At 34.2% G+C, this 22,218-nt stretch overlaps 2 protein-coding genes across 3 annotated transcripts; one reads left to right on the forward strand and one right to left on the reverse strand.

The window, feature by feature from the left end:
* Nucleotides 1–6,006: 6,006 nt before the first annotated feature.
* Nucleotides 6,007–8,058, reverse strand: LOC121793480 (CDT1-like protein a, chloroplastic). The gene is made up of 6 exons (XM_042191491.1): nucleotides 7,987–8,058; nucleotides 7,651–7,851; nucleotides 6,743–7,128; nucleotides 6,515–6,647; nucleotides 6,348–6,447; nucleotides 6,007–6,263 (listed from the first exon to the last, which is right to left on the reverse strand). Exons 1-6 carry the CDS (start codon nucleotides 8,003–8,005, stop codon nucleotides 6,206–6,208), a joined length of 897 nt encoding a protein of 298 aa, XP_042047425.1. The 5' UTR covers nucleotides 8,006–8,058; the 3' UTR covers nucleotides 6,007–6,205.
* Nucleotides 8,059–13,264: 5,206 nt separating this feature from the next.
* On the forward strand, nucleotides 13,265–16,913 carry LOC121793375 (DEAD-box ATP-dependent RNA helicase 17-like). 2 transcript variants are annotated; one of them, XM_042191373.1, is made up of 10 exons: nucleotides 13,265–13,543; nucleotides 13,635–13,707; nucleotides 13,785–13,894; nucleotides 14,169–14,312; nucleotides 14,701–14,809; nucleotides 14,887–15,233; nucleotides 15,314–15,387; nucleotides 15,481–15,782; nucleotides 15,943–16,189; nucleotides 16,299–16,913. In XM_042191373.1, exons 1-10 carry the CDS (start codon nucleotides 13,417–13,419, stop codon nucleotides 16,554–16,556), a joined length of 1,791 nt encoding a protein of 596 aa, XP_042047307.1. In that variant the 5' UTR covers nucleotides 13,265–13,416; the 3' UTR covers nucleotides 16,557–16,913. The 2 variants fall into 2 exon arrangements, with proteins under 2 accessions (XP_042047307.1, XP_042047308.1); XM_042191374.1 differs by lacking the exon at nucleotides 13,265–13,543 and having other exon boundaries at nucleotides 13,691–13,707; nucleotides 14,207–14,312.
* Nucleotides 16,914–22,218: the final 5,305 nt, after the last annotated feature.

Here is a 22,218-nt window from a genome sequence, read left to right on the forward strand (position 1 = left end):
CACGCCGATTGCCAGTATCGGTCGATTGCGTCAACCGACCGGCCATATTTATTTAAGTCAAGATTCTTCTCTTGCATTTCCAAATAGGAGTAACCGAACGAGCCCTTAGATTTACCATCATCCCACCCAAGTCACGCATAGAGAAATCTGATGGTTCGTTGTGCTCCCCGAGTGAACTTCTTATTTATAGAGTCCGAACCTTACTTGATTCGACTTTACGATTAAGAAAAGAATCAAGAAGAAAATCGAAAAGATTAACTCCCTCTGTCCCTGAATAAGGGTCATATTTGGTTAAGGCACGAGATTTAAGAAATGTAAAGAAAAGTGGGTTGAATAAGTTAGTGGAATATTGGTCTTACTTATATATATAGGGTCTTGGTAGGTTGAGATTTTTTAGCCTAATTGAGAATTGAGATGCAATCACAGCCACTCAACAGCATGTAGTTTATGTCAACAGGGGGTATTTTTGTCATTTCAGTTCTAAAATGTTTAAATAATATTCAAAATACTCTGTAAAACTCTCCAACGTTTCTCTGAGTTCTCTCCCAAGTTTCTGCATCTTCTCTTCTATTCGTCGCGATTCATCTCCTAATCTTAGACTTCGTTCAGTTTTCTACATTCATTAATTTCCAAAAATGAGGATCGAAGAAATAGTTGAAGCTGAAGCGCCGATTGCATCCAGAAAAAGGCATTCCAAATCGGCGGTCGTTGAAGCGACTTCTTCAGGTTAAGAAATTGGTTCAAATTTTAAGTATATTGCTTCGATTTTAGTGTATTAAAACACATCTGGATTTGTTTTCTTATGATTTTGTTTTCTGTTGATTTTTTTTTTGTTGATTAGCGATGGTAGAATCGAAAGAGATGGAAAGCAGCAATGTTGCTGGAAAAAACGGAAGATAACAAGCATCTGCTTCCAGTTAAGGATTCGTTTAAATTTTAAAGATTATTGACATTTTATACAATAGCTATTGATATAGTTATGATAATATACTTGTGTTTTCTATAAACGACATATACTTGTCATTGAAATGATATGGTATACTGTTGACATAGTGTATACTTGTTTGGATTGTTGTTGACATTAAAAACTTTAACAATTGATATAATAGTAATAAGATAATTGTGCTTGCTTTAAACAGGATATATTGTTATTGACATAGTGTATACTTATTAGAATCGCTGTTGACATAGTTAAATTGACATAATACTAACCAGATAATTGTGCTTGCTATATATGCTATATACTTGTTATTGACATTGATTTATTATGTACTTTATCTATTGACATAATTTTAAGAATATACATGCACTTGCTGTCAACAAGGTATACTTGTTATTGAGATTGATTTATTATGTACTTTATCTATTGACATAATTTTAAGAATATACATGCACTTGTTGTCAACAGGGTATACTTGTTATTGACATTGATTTATTATGTACTTTATCTATTGACATAATTTTAAGAATATACATGCACTTACTGTCAACAAGGTATACTTATTATTGACATTGATTTATTATGTACTTTATCCATTGACATAATTTTAATGATATACATGCACTTGCTGTTGATAGGGTATACTTGTTATTGACATGATATTTTGTATAATTGATATTGATTTATTATGTTTGATTTTAAACTGGAGAAAAGAAAAATATCAAAGAAAACTAGGAGTGTTATTGAGATTAGCAATGTAGAGGAAATACGAATAAACAGCGAAGATGAAGAGATGCACAATGTAAAGCAAAATATGAATAAAGAACAGACTCAGGCTGTGGAAAATTTATCTCAAAGGCTTCTAGTTAAAAGAAAGCCACGGTTTTTTGTTAATGCCATGAGGAAGCTGAATGAGACACAAATTAATGTTGTTAAGGAGTTAGGTTTTGAAAATGTTCTACATTTTAGCATTGATTACATTCCCAGCAGATTGGCATTCTCATTATTGAAGAGTTTTAATGAAAAAAAGTTCAAGTTAAAGCTGTATAATGGAAAGAAAATTCATATCACGGAAGATGATGTTGACCTAGTAAATGGTTTTCCCAGAGGTGACATACTTTACACCAGAGATAAGTGCAAATCTAATGCACCTTTCATGAGAGAGATAGCAGAACGTGGTGACATGAAACCAGGAAATGTCAACCATAAATTTTTTTAAGAACTTATGCTAGCAGATAGTGAAGAAGGACTATGGTTCAAGAGAATGTTCATGGTTCTCTTGGAATCAGCTCTGATTGAAACGTCAACATGTGGTATGATCAAAAGTAAGATTGGCCATATAATTGAAGATCTAGACAATGTGAAAAATGTCAACTGGTGTTCGTACACAATGTCTGTTCTCAAGTTTGCAATGGAAAACTGGTCAAAAAGAGAGAAGAATGCTTTTGCAGGACCACTTCCCTTCCTTTTGGTATGTTTTACATTTTTCATTATAAATTGTTAACTAGTTGACATTATTACATTACTTATTGAAATGACTTTATATATGTAGTTAACATGATTAAATTTTGTTGTATTTGTAGTTGATATAGGTTATATACGTAGTTCACAAAGTATGTACAACAGTTGACATGGCTTGTACGTGTCAGAAATTCAGAAAGATATTGAACAGGTACAATTTATAATAACTATCTTAAACTCTCAGAGTTCTGTATATAAATTTTAGAGTTTTTATATAATTAATTGACATTTTGCATCTCATAGTTGACATAATGTGCAGTTTCTGCTGTCAACATGTACTATATATGTAATAAACATTGTAGAATATAACAAAAACACAGGAAGATACGAAGAATGCCGCTGTAGCCTCGATGGATGACACACACGTTGAAACGAACAAAGAAAAACAAAAAGATAAAGGGAAAGAGAAGATGGATATTGAAAAAGAAAAAATAATTGAAAACAAAGAGACAAAATAGAATATCGTTCAGGCAAAATAAATAAACTAACATTAAATAATATATTATTTTTATAAAATGACCGAATTGTTGTTGACATGGCTTGTACGTGTAGTTGACATGGTTTAAAAGTGTAGTTGACATGACTTGTACGTGTAGTTGACAGGGCTTATACATGTAGTTGACATGGTTTGAAAGTGTAGTTGACATGGCTTATACGTGTAGTTGACATGGTTTGAAAGTGTAGTTGACATGGCTTATAATTGTTGTTGACATGACTTGTACGTAAGGATGTCAATGTAACCCGAACCCGTGGGCCGGCCCGAATAACCCGATAAAAATACAGGGTTAGGGTTGTAATTTCGCAGCCCGAATTTAAAATCAGGCCATTCGGGCTGACCCCGTTCGGGTTGTCGGGTTAGGCGGGCTGACCCGTTCGGGTTACGGGTCGGCCCGTCGGGTTGAAGGTTTCTGCACAGCGAGCAGTTTTTGTAACGGTCATAACTTTCTCTACAAAGCTCCGATTGAGGCGTGCAATATATCCACGCGAAGCTCTTTCGAAGAAGAAGAGAATGATATGTATTAGAGGTTTATCAGACTTCAAAATCGCGAGAAATATTTACTCAAACAAGGTTGTTGTACATCCACATATTTTGTGTACATTTTCTAATCAATTTTCTATCATTTCTCAACAAACATGTAAACATACCAAAATATAGAAATATAATCAAAATCATCCAAGACAACCCTCTAAAACCATGCAAAATCCAAATACGTCAACCGATTATATAAGATCACAAAAAAAATCACCATGTGGTTCATGGATTCATAAATACGCGTATATAAAAGCTTTCTTTTAGTATATTTCCAATATAATAGTGCAAAGTGTTTTGACGCCGCTTCGTCATTGAATTATGCGTACTTTGATGATTCTTAAAACAAAGATAAATTATTATTTGACTTATTTACAGCTGGAATAAATTAAATTTGACCAATTATAATTCAAGAAAACTTAGAGTTACTCCAATTAGCTAGCATCTTGATAATTCACTCTTTAACAATTCAAAATATTTTTGTTACATCTACGATGCATCTCTCACGTTATGAAAATTTTATTTAATTTTCTACGAATTGATTTATGTTTGAATTTTGAAACAAAGTGTTGATTTATGTTTTAAATACATAAACATAAACATACTATTGATAGATATTTTGTAAATAATTATGTAATGAATAAGTTATTTAAATTTAAATAACTTATTCTTTTTTAAAAATATTAAAGAAAATAAAAAATATGTATTTCATTATTGAATGATTAATTAAAAATATGTATATAATTAAAGAAAATTTAAAATCCGTATTATTTTTTGAAAATATTAAAAGAATTAAAAATACACATTGGCCCGAATAACCCGGTGGGTTAGCCCGAAACTCGAAGGGTTAGGGTTAGGGTCGAACTTTTATAACCCGAAAAAATCATAACCCGAATAGCCCGTACCCGAATGGCCCGACAACCCGAACGGGTTGGCCCGAACCCGAACGGGTTGGCCCGATTGACATCCCTACTTGTACGTATAGTTGACATGGTTTGAAAGTGTAGTTGACATGGCTTGTATGTGTATTCATCTTCATTTTCTTTCCATTTGAGTAGTCGAATCTTCAGGTCATCCACATCCGTGTCTCAATACCGTCTCATCCCTTCACTGTCGTGGGCTCCACTGCACTTTTTACCCCATCTCTTAACTAAGAGACAACACCTGCATCCATCCATATCTTAACCATCTAATCCCTTAACTATTCATTCAATTTCATTTTTTATTTTTATTTACAACAAATTCAATTAATAAAAACACACTTCATTAAATAAAAGAAAATTACAATTTAAAATCCTAAAAAAATAAAAAACACATAATTAAAATCCTAAGAAAATAAAAAAAGACATAATTTAAAATGGTGATGGAATTGTGTGTAAAAAATTCAAAAAAAAACTATAAAAAAGGCCGAAAAAAACTGTCAATTTTTTTTATTCAGATTTTTTTAAAAAAAATAATTAAAATAGCCTAAATTGACGTCCACTCGCACAGCCGGCGAGTGAGCGTCACGCCCCAACCGCTAGTCGCCACGTGGCCAACGCGCGTGGCGAGACAGCCCGCGTCCCGCCCCTCCCACACGAGCTAAGTGACGAGACGGAGCATCCGCAGCGGCGTCTCGCCAGGACTAGACCGAGCCCACAACGAGACGCCGCTACGGATGCTCTCATAGCTCAGCTAGCCAACTTGTATTAAAGTATGATAGAATGAAATGAGTATAGAATGAAAATAAAGATAGATATGAAATAGACATTTTTGTATTCTTATTTGATTCCATTGAACCTAGCAAATGAATAAATGAAAGTATAAATCAGATTTCATTCCATCATTATACCAAAGAAATACTTCATCCATTCTTTGTTAATTGACACTTTTTAGCACAGAGAATAAAGAGAAAGATGAAGAGAGAATATAGTAAGTGAAAAGGTTACTTATTTCCAAAAACATAATCAACTCATATATGTTAGAACTTTCTAAAATATAAAAATGACACATTTAACATCAGACATAGGGAGTAAAGTCCCCATTTCATCTAATTGCTTGGTTTGGCCTACTCAAGAAAGAATAGTAAACGGATGTTTCCGTAAAATTATGATATAGATATATGTATAGATAGGAATTTACCAATTTGGAAAAAAAATGAAGGATGGTGGCCGAACTCCATGAACCACCTTCAAGTGGGAGAACATTTTTTTTCAAGGCTAGATTGTTATATGCAACCAAAAAGTATTTTCGGTTGCCATATTTTTGGGACAAAATTGCGCTTCTCTGTCAATGATTTGCAGGAAAAGGTACTAACCAATGCCCAAGCCAAATGTCGTCCAAGTTAATAATTTGGTCGTTGGTCATTATGAGAAAGATAAAGATAAAATTCAACATGCAGTGATTCAACCGTGCCTTCTGTCTAGGCGAGATGGATTACAATCAGAGGGATAGACTTACCAGCATTTCAGACCTTACAAACCAGAAAAAACCACAGGTCTTAGCAGTGAAAACTTATCACATTAACCAAACACAATGAAAAGAATGGATAAAACCCACTTTCTAGTCATTCAAAGAAGTCATAACAGTCAGCAGTTTATGTGAACTGAGTTGTAAAAAACAGCAGCACTGAGGATAAAAGACCTATACAGATGGGTAAAATCTAGCATTTCTATAGTAGCCAAAGTACCAACTTATGGATTGATTGGGGAAATGCTCATAGTTTCATGCTTCATTCATCTAGCCTCACACAGCCTCATACGTGTGGCTTCTGGGCTCTCAATCTTGTTGACACTGCAAGAGAGAAGAATAGGCTGAGATAAAACTCAAAAATCAAGAATGTATTATAGTGGAGTGAAGGAAGATTATTGCATGTACCATAAGAGTGACTCCCCACTCAACGCATGCTTCTCGTGAATCCACTCTGGAGCAAGTTCTACCAGCAACTTGAGCTGCTCTTCCACCTCCTCTACCTCCTCTGTTGTAGTAACAAATTTGTTTAGCCGAATTTTTACACACAAGAGTGATTAGATTAATTATCTTACTTGTATCAACAATATCTAATTTCTGCAAGACCTCCTCTTTTGTGAGTTCTTGGAGTTCAGCTGATTGGAAGAGGAAATAAATCCTGTCAAAGAGCTTTGGTAGCCCAGCAATCATTTTCATGCGCCTCTCAATCTGTTGTGCAAACAAACAGTCAACAAGACAAGAGAAAAATCTAACATTTAAATTTCACAACTACTCTACTATGTAGTGAGATCAGTTATGCTTACAGCTTTTACAATGACTGGAAGAGGCTTTCTTGTGCTCGGTAGTAAAACAAGCTTTCTTGGAATTATTCGAACAGGATGAGAGGAAGGTGTAATATTCATGCATGGCTCTGGGGATGGCGTTTTATAATTCTTCTCATCTTCAACAGAATTGATGGATTTCTCCGGGGATGGCGTTCTGGGTAGAGAAGTCATATCATCTTCAACATTCTGAATGGATTTCACTGGGGATGGAATTTTAAGTACAGAAGTTGTATCATCATCTTCAGCAGAATTGATGCATTTGCCCGGTGATGTCGTTTTAAGTGGAGAGGTTGTACCATATTCAACGGACTTGATGCATTTCACCGGGGTGTTGTGGTAAGTAGAAGACATTTTGGTGTTGGCCTCTGCTTAAAGATATAAGCAAGATACTATAAAATATACTGCAACTTACATATATAAGAAAGATACAATTGCTTCTTAAAGATGACACAATTCACAATAACCCCCATTATGCTATAACTAATATTCATCTTTAAGAAGAAAAAAAAATACAAGAATCACAATTTAACATCAGCAGAACGGGAAAATCATAATATCACCTTCAAAACCTAAGAAACGTGTAAAGTCACAAACAAAACCAATGATCGTGCAGTAAAACATAGCAAGATACTATAAAATATACTGCGACTTACATATATAAGAAAGATGCAATTGCTTCTTAAAGATACAACCAATCACGACAACCCCCAATATGTTATAACTAATATTCATCTTTAAGAAGAAAAAAAATACAAGAATCATAATTTAACATCAACAAAAGGGGGAAAATCATAATATAAGCTTCAAAACGTAAGAAACGTGTAAAGTCACAAACAAAATCAATGATCGTGCAGTAAAACATAAATCTGAAAAATGATAGGGCTTACTCTTCAAAGAAGGGGCCTTCTCCTCGTGCTCCACCACTAGCGCTGGATTTCCTTCCTCCGCAAACTCAATCTCCCCCAATTCCACTTTTGGTTCCATAGCCCCAGAATTCTCCACCGCCGCTCGTGCTCTCTTGCTCCCCGGCCCCGACGGAGTTTTTTTCGTCGATGTCGGTGGCATCGTTTTTCCGATCAAGAATTTCACTGTAGAAACAAGAAATTCAGGAATCGGCAATCGAAAATAAAAATTTACTCGGAATTAGGATCAACACAGATCAAAAAGTATATCAAGAGAGAAACCCTAGATTGTACGAGAAGGGCGAGGGAAGAAGGATAGACCTGACGGTGTTGGTTCCATCGTTGTGCGAAATTATCGCAACTAGTTTCCAGTTCCACCCGCGCTATACGCGCTTCTATATATATATATATATCAGTATTTTAATATAAGAAAAATAATCAAATTAATATTGGGATAAATTGAAAGAAATAAAGTAACTACTTGTAGATGCCCAAGGTTTTCGGTTCCGGCGGTTAACTGCGGAACCGTAACCGCCGGTTTCGGTTCCGAATCGGAACCGTGACATTTTTTACGAATCGGAACCTTGACATTTGGAACCGCGGGCCGATTCCGGTTCAAGATTTTACGAACCGAAACCGCCACCAAACCGCCGGTTAACCGGCAATTTCACGGTTCCGGTGAGGTGCTCGAGGCGTTCAGCTTTTGGCAGCCAAGGATCAGCTTTTTCAGGCGGTTTTACCCCAAAACCGCCAGTTTTGGCCGTTTTTCAAAATTATTTTTATTATTTTATTATTTTTTAATGCTGATTTTGAATTCAAATTGATCCATTTCCCCTCATTTTTATCTATAAATACTCCCTTCTATCCTCACTTACATTCACCTCATTCATGTGTTAACAAGAGTTTTTCTCTTCAATCTCCCAATTCTCTCTCTTTTTCCCCCCATTTCATGCTTTTTATTTATGTTCCGACGACATTTGTAAATTATATCACATTGTTGTATATGTATTATAAATTGTAATGTATCGTTGTCCGTTAAAAAATTGATATGATTTTAACCTTACTCGTCTTATTTCAATTTAAATTATCCATGTCTTGTTCCAATTTATTGTATAAGTCCAAATTACATAGCAAAAAGAAAAAAGAAAAACCGCAAAAACCGCGAGACCGAACCGAAACAACAAGGAACCGTCTGAAAACCAGCGGTTCGGAACCGGAACCAGAACCGCCGGTTTTCGAACCAGAACCAAAACCATAAAATAAGCTCACGGTTCGGTTCCGGTTCCACATTTCCTAAAACCATAACCGCCGGTTTATGAACCGTGGGCAACTCTAAGTACTTGTATTAACTTTAAACATGCATATTATAATGGCTAATTAATTACCAATCACAAATTAAGATTAAATCCGAGTCATTAGATTAACAGATCTAGTGAATAAAATAATTCCATATGGATTATATTTTAAATTAAAAAAATTATTAAATACATTTAAAAATTATTAATGTCAATTACTATATATGCTACTTATAATTAACCTCTCACTCCTCAAAATCATCTTAAAATTTTAAATTTACATTAACTCTCTTGATTAAATTATTTTTTCGTAAAAAATATATCAAATTAAAGGTAATTTCATAAGGATTCTAACGAAATCTCAATTGCATATGTTCTGACGATGATCAGTGATGAAATCTTATAATTTTAATTTTAATTTTAATTTTCGTATATGTTAAAAAGCATTTTATGAATAAATGCATGAAACAATCTCAATATAATGCATGTACAATATCAATAAAATTGTGTTGCTATTTTTTGGTACTTGTGTTGAGATTTTCACATCACTGTATTGATATTTATAATACACTATGTTGGAGTATGCTATAACAAATTGACTATTTTACCTTTTTATTGATATTTTATATACTATTTATTGAAATACGTGAGTTTAAATCTCATCCACTCATTTTAAGATCTAATGATGTATGATTGGTCTTACTTGTGGATTGGATACTATACACTATATTTTAACATGGCCCTATATATAATATCTGTTGACATGGATCCGAATATTACAAATATAAAAAAATTAAATAAAATTATCAGATTTTAACATAAAAATATATACAATTATTATTTTGTTAGAATCATTGTAAAATTATCTTTAATTAGATATATGTTTTATAAAATATATTTAAACTAAGATAGTCATATGAGCATGAAGCTTTGAGTATTTTGTAAAAGTTAGTTATAATTAACAAAATTCAATTTCCATTAATACCCCTGATTAACATTATTTACACCTCATAAACCTTAGTTGATATTGTAATACTCCCTCTGTCCCCAAAGATTATAAACTATTTCCTTTTTTATCGGTCCTTAAAGAGTATGAACTTTCTAATTTTGAAAAATTCAAACAACATACTACTGCTACACATCATTTTATGTACAACTTATACCACACTTATACCATTTTAATAATATGGACCCCACTCACTAGCATTATTTCCACTACCATTTCTCTCTCTCTTACTTTTCTCCTTATTTATTAAAACTCGTACCGAACCCAAAGTTCATACTCTTTGGGGACTGAGGGAATAATAACTAGTTGTCATCACCCGAAAATTGATCTTATAGCCAAATGGACCATTATTTTTCAGGTCAAATGGACCATTATTTTATATTTATTAATTTTGTGTTGATATTTTTGTTATTTATCATATGTTGGAAATCAAATCTTGAAATAGTTGTTCATGTTCATTTTTTCTAAAGTTACATTCTCCTTTGCCATAAACCCAACAAGTTACATTATTTTTTATATCATGTGTCGTCCAAGAAATGAGTTTTCTTACTTGGGATGAAGGAAGTAGTACAATTATGAGCTTTAGTGAGAAAATTTTACCAAGCAACAAAAATACTTGGAATAACCTTGCATTTTGCAAGCAACTTTGGAAAGTGAAAGTCAAACATCGACATGTTTTTCCGGCGAAATACTCTATTAGAAATGAGTCACTCACCCCTTAAAAGACCTTATAAGGGGAAGGGTTATCCACACTTATATAGATTAGATGAGATCTTCAACAAGTCGATGTGGGACAGAATTTTAGAGAATTTAACACGCCCCCCACGTGTGGACCGGAAAGGACATCGGTCTTCCATCACGTGGGAAGACAATGCAAGAGATAAGAGTACCATCATCGATGTGGGCCGGAAAGGACATCGGTCTTCCACTCGTGAGGTAGAAAAGAGATAAAGAGAAAATCATCATCGACTTGGGCCCACTCTGGTACCATATTAGAAATGAATCACTCATTCCTTAAAAGTCTTTAGATGCGATCTTCAACAAGTCGGTGTGGGACATAATTTTACAGAATTTAACATACTCCATTCGTCCCTAAAAAGCATGAACTATTTCCTTATTAGCCCTTCCGTGAAAAGTACACACTTTTTTTTGGAATAGTTAAACAACACATTACCTTATACATCATTTTACTCCCACCGTCCCCTATTAATTGCCACTGGTTGACTTGACATAAGTTTTAAGAAATGTAGTGGAAAGTGAGTTGAAAAAGATAGTAGAATGTAGGTCTTACTTTTATATAATATACTCCCTCCGTCCCGTGCTACTAGCACGTTTGCTTTTCGGCTCGTCACAAAGTCCTTACACTATTTATAATTTAAGTTAGAATTAATGCATTTAATTAATATGTTAGTTTAAGTTAAGAGCTCTTTTATTAAGTGATGTCTCATTACACCTAAAATTCTTTTTTAATTACACAAAAAAATCAATCCCAAATTTACGGCCTAAAATGAAAAGTGCGAGTAGCATGGGACGGAGGGAGTATTATATAATAAAATGTTAGTGTAATGAGTTAGTTAAATGTTGGGTCAATCACCAAAAGTAATACCCCCGTCCCATTCTAAGTGACACATTTCTTTTTTGCGAAAAGGATACTCCCTCCGTCGCATAATAGGTGGCACACTTAGGGCTAGCTAAATATACCAAAATATCGCACTTAGCGTACTGAAAATATATCGAAAATACCGAATTTGCGGTATACCGCAAGTTGCGGTATGGTATGATACCTTATTGATTTATTTGATACGGTAAAGGTATATGTTTTTGTATATCGCGGTATGTTGACGTATACCGCATTTGCCAAAAATTTGGTATATATATTGTTTTTATAAATTATATAAAAATTGTTAGAAAGTTAAAATCCCTAACCCTACTTTCACATTTTAGTTCCTTTGCCCCTAACCTCAAACACACTCACGTAGAGATGCAAACCCAACCCACTGTAATTTGATTGTTGAAGTTTTGTTGATTTGAATTTTTTGAATAAGATTTGATTCCGGTATAGTTTTAATGTTTTGGACATTATTTAAATATGTGATATTTTATTTTATATATTTGGTTATAAAATAAGACTTTTTTGGTATGAAACACAGGTATAACGATATGGCATACCTTATTTTGGTATACCGTATACATCATTTCGGTATACCGAAATACAGTATGATATACCGCATAAACGGTATGGTAACGGTATCGAAAATTATCATTCCGAATTTTTGGTATACCGCATAAACGGTATGGTAACGGTATACCGAAAATTCGGTAAGGTATAAGTATGACATTTTCTCATACCGCAATTTGCGGTACGATATGCGGTATGACATTCTCGGTGCGGTATACCGTACCGCCCCACCCCTAGGCACACTTGAGAAGTGACATATGATTTTAGGAGATGTTATTTAGTGGAGAGAGAAAATAATATATTTATAATAATGTGAGAGAAAGTTTTTTCTAAAAAAGGAAGTGTGAGCCACCCCTAGGCACACTTGAGAAGTGACATACTCCCTCTGTCCCATTAGAAATGAAACGTTTTCCTTTTTGGTCTGTCCCATTAAAAATGAAACGTTTCTAAAAATGGAAACAATACTCTCTCTACTTTTTCTTCTCTCTTACTTTACTCTCTCTTCATTAACTCACAAAACAACACTATATAAAATCTTGTGCCGAAAAGCAAATGTTGCATATTTAATGGGACGGAGGGAGTATGATTTTAGGAGATGTTATTTAGTGGAGAGAGAAAATAGTATATTTATAATAATGTGAGAGAAAGTTTTTTCTAAAAAATGAAGTGTGAGCCACCCCTAGGCACACTTGAGAAGTGACATATGATTTTAGGAGATGTTATTCAGTGGAGAGAGAAAATAGTATATTTATAATAATGTGAGAGAAAGTTTTTTCTAAAAAAGGAAGTGTGACATCTTTTGTGGACAACCTAAAAAATTAAAGCGTGACATCTATTATAGGACAGTGGAAGTAATAAATAGTAAAAGTACAAAAAAAAGTAGAGTAAGAGAAAGAATAATGTAAACTATTTATTATTATTTTTTTCAAAAATACATGGAAAAAGAAATGTATCGAAACCTGGGATGTAGAAAAAAAAAGTAAGAATGTGAATTAATTAGGGGAGTATAAAAAAGAATATTTGTGCCGGATAATAAGGATGGAGAGAGTATTCACAATATATACAATTACTTTACAATAACAACGACATGGAGTCCACTCTATACTTACAATTACTTATTTTTAGTTTTCACCCTAAATTTTACTGCAACCCTAAGCCTAAATTGGAATCGGCCCAATTTGTGGAAATTGCGAAACCCCTCTTAAAGCTAACACAAGTCGATCAAAGGAAAGCCCCACTTTTGGTGTAGAAAATTGCTTTCAGTTCGAAAAATGGAGCTCGATGCCAAGATTACTGGTAAAAAAGCTAAATCAGAAAGCAAGAATTCGTCGGAGCTGTTTGCTTCCTGTTCATTCTCCGATCTCGGCCTCCACCCCGCGCTATGCGACCAGCTCAAAGGTAGAATTCACGTTTCTACATTTTTTTTTAACTCAACAAATTGCTTAAAACATTTGAATTCTTATGCGTGTGTGCTTTTAATGGTTATTAGAGAGGCTGGGGTTCGAGGCGCCGACGCTGGTTCAGGCTCAGGCGATTCCCGTCGTGTTATCCGGCCGACATGTGTAGGTTTTTGAGTTTTTTTTTTCCTTTCTAAATTTGGGACTTTTTTTGATTGATTGGTGTTTATTGGGAAAATTAGGCTTGTGAATGCTGCTACCGGCACTGGCAAAACAGTGGCTTATCTAGCTCCTATAATTCATATGTTGCAGAGTTATGATGAAAGAATTGAGCGTGCAGATGGCACCTTTGGTATGATTTTATTTTTGTTCAATTTGTGGGAGTTCTAATTCTATTTTAAGGGACTATGTTGTTTTAGGCTTTTAAAGTTTTTAACTTGCTGAAATTAGTAAGTATAATTAAATTAGTTAAGTGTTAAGCTCTTACTTCCTGGGGTTTGAGCTCTGTGTCTTTGTTTTGTGTTTTGCTTGACCTTGTATGGGTGCATGTCGTACGCCTAGATTCGTGTAGTTCTTATGTCTATTTATAAAAAAGTTATTCTGACGAATAGCATCTTCAATATCAGCATTGGTCCTTGTACCAACGCGTGAATTATGCATGCAGGTGTATGAGATTTTGCAGAAGTTGCTACACCGTTTTCATTGGATTGTTCCTGGATATATCATGGGTGGGGAAAATCGGGGAAAGGAGAAAGCTAGGTTAAGGAAAGGTATAAACTTCTATATTGTTGCGTTGTTATGTTTGGGAATGTTTTACTGTTATATTGATGCGGCTTTGTGCCGATGATTTTCAATCTGATTGGCATTTCGTTGCATATTTGTTGTCAACATAGTAAGTATTTCCTGCTTCTGATTCAAGATAAAGATTTCTGCATCACCATGGGCTTTGTTTAAGGCTGAACTATGTATGTTTTAAAGCACAAAGCTATGCTAAACATTCTGCTTCCCTGATTGATGTTCCCAGCAATCCTTCATATAAATATGAAATCATTTTGTTAGTGTATCTGGAGTGCTCATGTCCTGAACCATGAAATTGTGTAGTTTAACTTGTCAAGATTATGCAACTATTCCTTACTGCTTTGATTGAGTTGTTTCCAGGTGTAACTATCCTTGTTGCAACCGCTGGACGTCTCTTGGACCACTTGAAGAATACTTCATCTTTTGTGCACAAAAACCTTCGCTGGATAATATTTGATGAAGCTGATAGGTATTGCAGACTCGGCTTATATTCCCACACTTGCTTTGTATAATTCTTACATATCTAATGTGCTTTTTACCTGGCAGGATTCTGGAATTAGGGTATGGCAAAGACATTGAAGAGATACTTGGTTGTCTGGGAACAGGGAACCTTAAATCTGGCAGCAAGGATATCTCAGCTGTGAATTCTGGAGTTCAGAAGCAGAATTTGCTTTTATCGGCTACACTGAATGATAAAGTAAATCATCTTGCAAATGTTAGTCTAGAAAATCCAGTGATGATTGGTCTAGATGACAATATGTCAGGAAGTAGGACTCGTAATGTTTCTCTTGAATCAAATGGGGTTGATATAGTAAAAGAATCCAGAAAAACTTTAGATACTTCAAATGAGGAATACAAGCTTCCGACTCAGTTAGTGCAGAAGTACATTAAAGGTATGGATGAAATTCTTGGATTGTTGATCAACAACTTTACCATCTACCATCCTTAGATTCTCACAATCTACTCTTTACAGTGCCATGTGGTTCTCGGCTTGTGGTGCTCCTTTCCGTATTAAAGCATCTATATGAGACCGGAGCTTCGCAAAAGGTAAGTCTACGCTCAAGTGTTATAAATCTCCCAGCCGAGTTTAATATGCACTAAACCTTAGCCACATCCTTAAATTGTGCTTTCTGTTTGTAGGTTGTGGTGTTTTTTTCAACTTGTGATGCTGTAGATTTCCATTATTCTCTTCTTGGCGAATTCAAATGGACCGCTTTACAAAAAAAGACAGAAGTTAGTCAGAAATTTTTGGGGTGCAAAATGTTGCGGCTGCATGGCAACATGAATCAGGAGGATCGTAAAACAACATTCCAGTCATTCAAAACAGATAGATCAGCTCTTCTGTTTTCAACAGATGTTTCTGCTAGAGGCCTGGATTTCCCCAAAGTCAGATTCATTATCCAATATGATTCTCCAGGCGAGGCAACTGAGTATGTTCACAGGTAAACCGTTTCTTTCTTCTGCTGTAATTCCGGTTAAACTTTATGCCTACATGCTTCACACATTAACTCGAACTATATATAATAATGAGCTTTTGATTGATACTTCCTCCATCCCCGTAATGAGCTTACTTGTCTATGCTGTTTTGCCACCGAAATACAGGGTTGGGAGAACTGCCAGGTTGGGTGAGAAAGGAGATTCTTTACTTTTCCTACAACCAACTGAAACAGATTATTTGAAAGATCTCGAAAAACACGGAGTGATGCTGACAGAATATCCCCTCCTAAAATTACTGAGTAGCTTTCCTGTGTACAATATGAAGCAGCCAGCCTGCAGGTTTGTTTCAATAGAGATGCACCCATTGTTGATAGCTTTGCAAAGAGCCTTAGAGGCCTTCGTTGTGACGGAGGTATGATTTTAGTCCTTTTGTCTCAAGGTTAAGAGATCTTTTCTCTCATTTGCATGCACAGTGATTGAGCTGATACTAACATGGCTTTCTTGTCTGTTATCACTGTCAGCCGAAGATAAGCAAATTAGCCAAGGAGGCATTTTCGTCATGGGTTCGTGCATACACAGCCCATCGTGGTGAGCTGAAGCAGATCTTTATGGTCAAGAAACTTCATCTGGGGCATGTGGCAAAAAGTTTTGCTTTGAAAGATCAGCCTACGTTGGTCAACAAATCAATCCAAAAGCAACTGAAGAAAAGGAAGAGGAATGATCAACGGAACGATAAACAGAAAGTGAAATCGAAGAAGAGGGCTATCGTTAAATCTTGACCTCTGGATACTGGGGGTGATCCGAACGACATAACCTTGCTTTTTTTTTGCTCGGGCAGCGACGGAGCTAGCTCCAGCCGGTGCTAGACCACAACGAAGGAGTTGGGGTTGGGCTGAGATGAGCAAACATGTAGCAAAAATGGAGCTTTTGGGAGTTTCAGCCATTTTAGATCGATAGAGAAAAAAAAAACACATCGCGACTTTCATTTTCTCATCTAAGATGAATTAATTTTGTAACCAATGATTATGAAAAGTGGCTTGTTTTTTTGTGTAATTGAAGGGGAAGCATAAAGTTAAAATTTATGTTACTCATTTTTTATTTTCTATAAATATATTTCTTACTTTATTTTTTCTTTATTTTAGCTTCTTACTTAACATTATTTTCAATTTGAATTAATAATTTACCAACCCAATTATTATTCCCTCCGTCCTAATAAATATGAAACGTTTGTTTTTCGCCACGAGATTTTATGTAGTGTTGGTTTATGAGTTAAAGAAGAGAGAGTAAAGTAAGCGAGAAGGAAAAGTAGAGATAAAATTATTTCTATTTTAGGAAACGTTTCATTTCTAATGGGACAGAGAGAGCATTAACGAAATGCACCACACATAAAATTGAAATGTGGCCAAGTTATACTTGTTCAAGTTGACCCAGTGATAAGATCCCTTATTGGCTTATTGACTACTCTAGGAGCAACTATTCATGGCAGGGGAAATCTTGTATGGAGATACTTTAATAATACAGTAACTTCTTTTTTAACTTGAATAATGGTAGATTTAAATCAGTGTATGTACTATGTGAATGGCTTCTTCTAAAATATGATTATTTATAATTAATAAATAGGAGTACAAATCTTTTATTTGCATATGAATTGATCTATTAATTAATTAATTAGTTAATAACTTAATGGTTAATCAACAATCAATTTAACTATAAAATAAATAACTACTACTATATTTGGAATAAACAAATAAAGTTGATATAGTAAAATTATGTAGATATTTACAGAGTAAATATCTAGATTTTTATAAAGACTAAATTTGGATGCATAAAGTATAAAAATGATAAAAGAAAATTCTATAAAAAAGAAACAACGCCTATAAATATCATTGTTGTAAAGATTTGGATAAATTGAAAAGTAAGGTGTTACTAAACTTTTTATATACTCTACTATTGTCTTCTTAGTCGACATTTGGTTTCCCCCATCCTTTTCCCTCCCCAATCCCTCATTCAGTTGGTCAGAATTTACCCTCTTTCACTCAATCATGGCATGTGTGGCTCGTCAACACAATAACTTTTTTGACCTTCTCGATTATGAATCTCGCCCACACCCTAATGACTATGGTCTCATCTCTCTATTCCTCACCGACTATGCCTTCGTTATGGCAGTGACAACAACCTTCGATGTTTGCATAATTGCAAATTAAATAGTAATGGTTTGCTGCATATGTTGATTGTAATCATAATTTTTTATTGTAGTAGAGTATATTGATCGATTGAGTGGCTATTAGCACATATTTAGCTCAAATTATATCTTAATTAATTAATAAATTTTAATTTAACTTCATTAATTAGCATTTAGATGATTTATTATTTAGTCAATCCATCGTGTTACTAAATTTTAATTGATCTATTATGTCAAATGGTTAGAGCATCGTGCTAATAACGCTCTAACCAACTGACCTAATAGGCCAACGCCAACTATAGGCCATAATTATTTGGCGGGTGTCGCGAGAGCCTCGAAGCATACATGAACCATAATTTTTTGGTATGCGTGTGTTGACCTAGTGATAAATTGATTAATATTTAAGGCTAAAGGTTTCATGTTTGAGTCCACCATGATGCACATTTAATTTTTGTTCATTTATCAATTAAAAGTGTGTGAAATGTATCAAATTCGAGTCTATTAACATCATTTGTTAATAAATTTCTCTTCATTTATTAATAAAAATTGATCTTAGATACAATCTAGTCAACCATATATTAACATCAAAATCCAATACTAATTTTATTAATTCATTCTATCACATTTCGTAAAACTAATATACTAAAAATAAGACTTATATAGGACTAATTTTTTCACTCACATTTTTTAACATACCCTCAAGTCCCCAAAAAAAGTAAGATGAGTGAGAAGCTTCGTTGTTCTTGGTTTGTGAACATTGTTATTATGAGTTATTTGAATTTGGGGTTTGATAATATTTGCTTTGTGAAGTTCTGACCTAAACAATTGAATAAGGTGGGATGCTTTCCAATTTCTCCCATTAATTGGGAAAATGATATGAGTTGATGCATAAATATAAATAAAATTGTCACCCTGTCAATTGCAATCATGAGAACATATATCTTCATTTGGTGAGAATTATAGGTTTATAGCATTAAACTCAAAGGTCCATACTCTATCAATTAATGCAATAAATCCACCAAGCCAGACATTCGGTTGATCAATGACAGAAATAGCATCTAAGCATTAATCTCTTCTACCAATTTATCTAGCAATTAATTTGATGAAAAGAATGGTCTTATAGAGTTTGTCAAAGCTGAAATTCCTCAAACAAAACATTGCAAAGATATGTTACATGAAATCGACATCTAATTAACCTAAAATAGAAATCAAATGTTAAATTTTATTATTGAGCAATTAATTCCCAACCATACAAGCCCATAATTTTTGAAGCCCATTAATCAATCAAAATATGAAATGTCATTCCTTCAAATGAAGCATTACAAATTTACATTCCAACAATCTTGCCTATAAAATGATTCCATAAAATGCCAAAATGAAAACAAAAGGAGAGTAACATAGTCCTAATTCCTAATTCTCATATTTAATGCAACGCGTTGAAAGGGGCTCACTTAATAGTATCGAGGCATAACATTAGCTCAGTTGGTGCAAAGATGGATACATTGGAAGTAGATCTAGGTGGGGCGGGGATCGATTGACTATATCGTTGGACCATGAAGGATGAAAAACTCTATTACATTCGGCCTTTGAAGTTATAATCGACTAGAGATGCTACCATTTCAATTGTTACGTTTCCAAAGGAAGCAGAACTTTAACCGAACGACAATATGTTTGACAGTTTCAGTTCAAGATCAACAATTGTTAGCCGATTTTCACTAGTTTCCCATGATTTTTCCACTTTTCACTGTTGATTTCATTGGAATTGGAACCAGATTGATAGAAGTGATAATTAGGTTCCGGTTAAACCCATCAAGACCGACTACTATTCGAAATCGAAATCATTAGTTAGTTTCAAGTCAAATTGGTGGTTCCAATTTAACCATACATCCCTACCACAACCACATTGTGCAACAACTCTGTTGGACTCTTTCAAGAATAGAGTTCACTTTTCATTTTTTTTTCTACTGTCCAGTACTAGAAACAACTGTTGCATCGCTTGTACTTGGCACCGACAACAACTATCTTTACCGCATCCAATCTTACCGAGTTCCGTTTCGTGGATCCGCAATGACATAAATTGGTCTCACAAAGGGGCCACATGGGAAACTTATGAAAAAGACATAGACTTAAATATTATGAATGTTAATAATTCAAAATCCAAAACACATGGATATCCATAAATAGATAGTGAGGCCATGATTCGTCCACGTCAAGTCAGTATAGGCCCTGGCCTTTGGTTCAAACATGGGCCCCAAAGCGTATAAGAAAGTGGGCCTACTATCCATTAATACGAAGGCCCATAAGCTCGTGTTTTGGCCCACGTTACGTCCTTCCTCGCCTACCTTATCTCTCTCTATTTTATTCCCACCTCCTAAAATTCACAAATTTTTTATTTAAATTAATATATAATGACCCATCAATTTCAGTTGTAATAGTTGTTTGCTTCAAGTATGATTTAGTATTCAATTAGGTTCTTGGGTGAGACATTCCATGTTATATACAAGTCACTATGTTCAAAAAATAATTTAAATCCTCGTTAAAAATTGTTTTGGTGTTCGTTTACTTTTTTTCCTATTTTTCTATTAACTTGAACATTTTATCTTTAAAGTTGCATGTTGAACATTTTTGTTTTCTCACTATAAGTATTTGCGTTTTTACATACATTGTTTTCGGTGTTTTTTGTTGATGCTTCTGTTATGAACGACTTCAGTGCTACTACTTATCATTCGCTAATCTTTAGCCCCGAGCATTTTCTCTATATAAAAAAAGGGAAATTTGGTAGCTATATCTATAAGATGAAAAAGAGTAAGAGGCCCGCAGGGGCGTAGCGCAGTTGGCAACGGAGGGGTAGATCTTGCTACAATGAGTCTGGGTTCGAATCCCACTGCTGTCGTGTAGTTGCTTCCATCTCTCAGGCACAAGTGTGAGGCCTTGGGAGATGGGCTTCTGGCAGCCAGTGGGTTAGGGCCTCCCCCTTAACGGGTTACTGCGTACCCTGATTGAACCCCCTCAAATGATGTCGGGCCGGAGTGTAGGGGCCGCCAAGGCGACGGAATCGCCTTTTTTTGCTGCAATGAAAAAGAGCAAGAATATTTGGTTAGGTAAATAAATACGTAGGCTGTCGGTGCTAATAAATGTAAAATGTGTTGTAAAACCTTAAAATGGTGCATGCAACCTTTGTGCTTTTCAAAATTGTACTACAATAATATCTACTTTTATAATACCAACTTATATATTGCACATATTTAGTATTCGACACAAGGGATATGATCCAATGTCGAGTGTTCATGTATCAAATGTAGGTTAACAAATAAGGCTCGACCATCATGGGTATATATTAGTAAATTGTTTTGTTATTCATTTTCATTTTGGGTGCATCACAAATTGAACCTTTGAACATGCTATATATATTAATGTAGGATATATAAAAGTCATTATATTAGCTAGATTTTTACTCTCATATTTTCTGATATGGGATGCGACTTTTCTCATTGTAAACCATGTGTGTGTGTGTTTATAAATAACAAATACAGTATTGATTTGAAATATAATAACACCTTCTCAACTAAAATTCTTCAAAATTAAGGTAATTTAACTAGTATTTTGTGTATATAAATATCTGATTTCATATCATGTACATGCACCATAAATAATTATATGTTATTCAAGTCATATATGCATATAGAGATATAAATTCAATAGAAAATGATAGACCACACTAAGAAGACAATAATATCTAAGAAATAAAGATCTCATAAACAAAAAAATCGTTATCGTAAATAAAACCGTTGTCTATTAATGCCAAAAAAGGTTGAGAAAAACATATTTATGGAATATTGTAAATTTAAAGGGCCCGAGATCCGAATTATACTCGATATATAGAATCAGTTCAGTAATGAACAACAAAAATACAATTAAATTAAAATATGGAGTAACATTATATTTCTAACTGATTTTTTTGGGTTTGTGCTACATTCCTAAAAATAAAGACAATTTTAGTTTTAATTATGGTATAGAGAAAATCTTGATTCCACCACCTCACTTTCTAACAAATGCATTTTCTTGTATAAAATCAAATCAAGTGAATATTTTACACATTATTGAGTACAATAAAAATTATTTAAAAACCTAAATAAGATCAAACTAAACGAATCTTATATCTCTTGTGTTAACAACTTTAACTTTAATAAAAACCCACTAATGAAAGATGTAAAAAATGATTCTTTAGAACCCACGCTTGTGCTTAACGGTGTAATCAA

The sequence above is a fragment of the Salvia splendens genome, chromosome 3 (assembly GCF_004379255.2).
Source record: "Salvia splendens isolate huo1 chromosome 3, SspV2, whole genome shotgun sequence".
Classification (NCBI taxonomy): domain Eukaryota; kingdom Viridiplantae; phylum Streptophyta; class Magnoliopsida; order Lamiales; family Lamiaceae; genus Salvia; species Salvia splendens.